The 4,763-nt window shown below is 50.3% G+C and overlaps 1 protein-coding gene across 1 annotated transcript; it reads right to left on the bottom strand.

The window, feature by feature from the left end:
- Nucleotides 1–408: 408 nt before the first annotated feature.
- On the bottom strand, nucleotides 409–1,766 carry LOC133923448 (RING-H2 finger protein ATL74-like). Its single transcript, XM_062368748.1, has one exon. The coding sequence runs from the start codon at nucleotides 1,323–1,325 to the stop codon at nucleotides 756–758; it is 570 nt and encodes a 189-aa protein (XP_062224732.1). The 5' UTR covers nucleotides 1,326–1,766; the 3' UTR covers nucleotides 409–755.
- Nucleotides 1,767–4,763: the final 2,997 nt, after the last annotated feature.

Below are 4,763 nucleotides of genomic sequence, written 5' to 3' on the forward strand. Positions count from 1 at the left end.
ACCGATTATAAAACCTGCGAGAACCCGATCCGACTCGACCCCTTCCTAGGCGTAGGAACCAACCATAGGTTAAGCCCAGAGTAGCACATTTAAGTTTGGGCGAATTTGGAATATTAACGTAAAGATCACCCAAGTTGCAAAACACTATCATTGTCTCTATGATATATGATCTCAGGACATATATATTATCTTCACAGTTGGTGATATTTCTCAATATAAGTATTTAGCAATAATATCTACCTAATTTTTCTTTTAAGTTTGGACTAAAACTAAAAATCTATCATTTATGTAATAAAATTTAGTAAAATTTTGAGTCCAATCCTCGGCCTGAAGCCCAAACTGCCATGGGACCGGTTCCGCCGTGATTTCAGTTTGGACATATAGATAGATAAGCTCCAAGAAGGAAAATAATAATAAAAAGAGTATCAAAATCTATAGAACCTGCAAAACGGAGGACCATCGTACGTCTGTGAATCGATCTGTGCTCGGTGCTCCAAAACTTTGGGGCAAGTCTGACATGTACAAACTACACTGAATTATTCGAAGTCTAGCTGATAATGGTGTACCACTCCAGTTCCAGTATATACAAACATGGCAACTGCAATGTGCAAACCGAGCACAAGACTGCGACCTAGGCAACTAATCAGACAAGTGGGCCCACCCGTTCTCACCGCAAAACATCTCACGGCCACGGAGCAAGCTCGGTTGCCTGTGGCCCCCACCACCAGTGGCAGCGTGGCCCCCGCATGTCCACGTCATCCAATGACCACCGTGACAGCAGCCTCGCTCTCCGGCCGCCGGCTCCCCCCTGAGGCGGCGGGGGCGGAGGGAGCGGCCTTGGCGCCGGACGCCGCGCCGTCGAGCACGGAGCCGCGGCACGTGGGGCACGAGTCGTGCGAGACGAGCCAAGTGTCGACGCAGCGGACGTGGAAGCCGTGGCCGCAGCGCGGCAGGACGCGCACCTTCTCGCCGTCCGCGAACTCGCCGAGGCAGATGGCGCAGACGTCGGCGACGGCCGCGGCGCCGCACGCGCCGTACACCTCGACGGGCATACTCCTGAGCGCTTGCTTCTTGAGCCCGCCGGAGCCGGCGTCCTCGCCCGCCGACGCGCGGCGCGCCCAGCGGATGAGGCACCGGGCCAGCGAGTTGAGCCCGAGCGCGAAGAGGAGCGCGAAGAGGAGCGCGGCCAGGATGATGACCATGTTGGTGTCGAAGCTGGCGTCGCTCCCCCCGTGGCTGCTGCTCAGCGCGTGCTGCGCCTCCGCGGCGCTCCCCGGCGCCGGCGGGCCCATGTTCCAGCTCATTGACCTTGCGTGCACGCCCATGGACACCACTAGACCAGGCCACCACCACCCTCTTCCTCTTAAGCTTCAAACTCCGCCACGGCTCGTGGTGCAATTACGCACCAGAGGTACAGGTGCTCGATCGCAAAAATGGACGGGGACGTTGCGGCCTACCACCAGGCTACCAGTAGCTCGCCTCGCGCTTTAGTATCCAACTTAGTTTGCAAAAGGAGAGGCTCGCTGTTAGTGTGATCGAGCCTTTTGATCGATGGCCCACGAGGCGGGTCGATTTCTGGTAGGGTCGGTCGTGAAGTGGAAAGCTCCCCGGCGCAAATGGCCGGGGAAGGTAGATTTTATAGCGGTGAGGGAAGATCTCGCGGGGCTGCTCGGCGGCGGTTGGAGGCTTGGAGCAGAGGTTCGGCTCCGGGTCACTTCACGGTGGGGCCTCCAAAACTTCGCGCCTCACATGAGAAATATCTCTCTCTCTCTGCTACGCCTACGCCTGTTGCGCATGCACTTGTTGCTGCCTTGGCCGTGCAAATCAGGTGGCCACGCGCGTGCGGGCGTGCATTTGATTTCCTTTAGCTGGCGGCCGGCCGTGCTCCAGATTGTCGGACCTCGGCTCAGCTGACAGAGCTGCAGACTGCAGTGTTGGTTTGCAGGTTATACACGGTACTTTTTCGTGTGATTTGAAAGCTTGAGCGTCTGTGTAGTTTCTAGAACAGGACAACGACGTGTGCTTCAAACGGAGATGTTAGAGAGATATCTAGCGAAAACCTTCCAAATGCTGCAAATTTTCTGAAAACCAGGCTCCACACATCAGTGTCCGATCCCGCATATCAGAACAGGGAAGGGACGGCCACACTGCGCCGTAGCGCGTATGCTACCCGTGGGTGGGTCCTCCCTGTCAGTTAGTTCTATCGCAGTTCGTTTCGTCGAAGGCTTTGTACAGTGCGCATGCAGCGGTGAGATGTTAGGCCATGTCCAACACCTTCGGCTTCGGTTTCGGCTCGCCGTAATACTGTGCCATCACGGAGCGTCCGAAAATTAACTCCAACAGAGTCGGCATCGAGGTCTACAGGGATGCGGTGTTGGCAAAGGGAGGAGAGAGGGTCGGCTATTTTGCGGACAAATGGAGTAGCCGCATCACTGTTTGCCTGCTTCCCGCGACGAGGCCGAGCATGACACGTACCCCTCCTCGACTGCTTCAACGGTGGCTATGGCGCGGGCTAAAGAGGTAGTAGAACCAAACAGGAGGTCGCCGGATGGAGGGATGGAGGGAGGTCGTTGGAGCTCACCACCACGCTCAGGACCACCTTTACCGAGCCTAAGCCGGAGCTCACCACCACGCCCGACGGAGGCGCTACTGCCTGGGAGGTGGGGCCGCCACCAGCGGCGTGTCCGTGCTCGGGGTGGCGGCGGCTTGCGTCGGAGCCGTCGCGGCGGAGCCATCGGGGCGGGGTGGCGGATGGGGGAGGGCGGGGGCGCTGCTGCTTGGGAGGCGGGGTGTCCACCAGCTGACGGTGTACGGGTTCGCGGATGGGGGAGGGCGGGGGCGCTGCTGGCGGAGGGAGCGCGGTGGCGGAATGAACGAGGAGTGCACGGGGAACGGGGAGGAGGAATATCAATAAAATATGGGAGAGAAGATATGTGATGGGATATAGAGTATCTGTTGGAGATGGATGGAACGAGAGAAGCTATAATAGTGATAAGGGATGCTGTAATAGTGTTTTAGAGGATGAAATTTTACAGTAGCTGTTGGAGATGGTCTTAGATCATCTCCAACAGAAACTTTAAAAATTCATCTCCTATAACACTATTACAGCATCTCCTAACATTATTGCAGCATCCCTTATTTTTTCTATCCCCAACAGCTATTTTATTTCCTACCTTCCATTACTCTCCTCCTTCGTTTGGGCCCATACACATACTCTAGCTACAGTGTTGCGGGATCCTGTTCTTGGCAGCAAATTTGCCGATCCCTATTTTTTTCCCGCTTTACTGTAGCAGCGAAAAAATAGGTTTGAAGTAGTTGTTGAAGAGAAATACAAGAACCATAATCGGTAAAAGTACCGAGCACAGTATTTTACCGATCGTTTGCCGACTCTATTGGAATTGGCCTTAGAGGATGGGAGGGCTCAAGCCCTCTACTGACAGCCACTCCTCTATAGCTCCTCTAAGCCCTTTCTATATATTTTTTTTCAAGAGAAGAAGGAGAATCTGTAGCTCCTCTAAGCCTTTCTCCATTTTTTTTAAAAAAATAAAGAGAAGAAGAGAGAGATAAGGTGAATTTGGATGAAACTTTGCCGAGTCCGATACTGGGCGCATGCATGAATCACCGTATCACCTCCTGTCACTCCGCAGATCCACGCCAAAGTTAGTCTAATCTATCCTTCCCCCCGAGGAAGCACTAAGAAAAAGCTTACTTTACTTACCTACCAATACGCCTATGACAAGCAGTGTGTGCAGGCAGGAATAGGATACTTTTCCGGAGACAGGCCCGCGCAACCCTTATCTCTCAACTAATTCGGGCTGTCACAGTCCCAGCGTTAAATCGCTGATACTAAAATGAAATGGCTAACTACGAAGCTGTCTGCGGTAGTGCATGCTCATCTAAACCCCAACTAAATTAACAACGTAAAAGCGTCCATGCATGAACCCAGTTCCTGTCTCCCAAATTAATAATTAAACGTGTGTAAAAAAAGGTGTTCATAAAGGCATCCAAAAGATCAGCAACCCTGTCTTATATATGATTTGCATAGTTTAGTTGATCAGGTGGACGTGCATATCCGTTTAACTAACCCGGAGCTCTTGCATATGTGCACCTCCAGTTGCGAGCTCAAAATCCATGCATTGACGGTCGCACAAGCACCGCCTGCTGTGGATATTTACTTTTCGATTTTTTTAAAGCTTTACTGTCATCTTGATAGTACTACTGAAATGGTGATCTTAGAAGCATTTAACCCAGTTACAAGAAGGATAATTATCAACGGTTCATAACTTACATTACTGTCCGTTTTTAACCGGTGCTAAACAATAAGTAGTGATAATCTAGTTGAAGAACCTGAACAAACTATATATTATTGTTGGTTCAAAGTTAAAATTTACAATAATAGTGGTAATATCATTGCCGGTCTTAGCCTTAAATCGACCGTGATTATTGTGTACCCTGAAATGCAAAATATGCATTTTTTGCTAGCCATACCATCTGAAACAGAAAAATACACAACGATATATAAGCATAATTCATTGATCACATCTCACTACGTATATATAGACCATTGTTTATTCATATCTTATTCACGCATATCACATACACTTCATTCACATATATTGCATACGGTTCACATACAATTCATCATTCATATATGGTTTCATCATTCATTTATACGTCATAGTTTTACAACAAGTTTGCAATAAGGATCTATAAAACTGAAAAATAGTTTAAATTTTATTCATATTCCTACTTACTAGTAGGTG

Source organism: Phragmites australis, chromosome 1, assembly GCF_958298935.1.
Source record: "Phragmites australis chromosome 1, lpPhrAust1.1, whole genome shotgun sequence".
In the NCBI taxonomy this organism is placed as follows: Eukaryota; Viridiplantae; Streptophyta; class Magnoliopsida; order Poales; family Poaceae; genus Phragmites; species Phragmites australis.

Bases quoted from the DNA above. Each gene is read 5' to 3' on its own strand.
- LOC133923448 (XM_062368748.1), bottom strand. From the start codon at position 1,325: ATGGGCGTGCACGCAAGGTCAATGAGCTGGAACATGGGCCCGCCGGCG.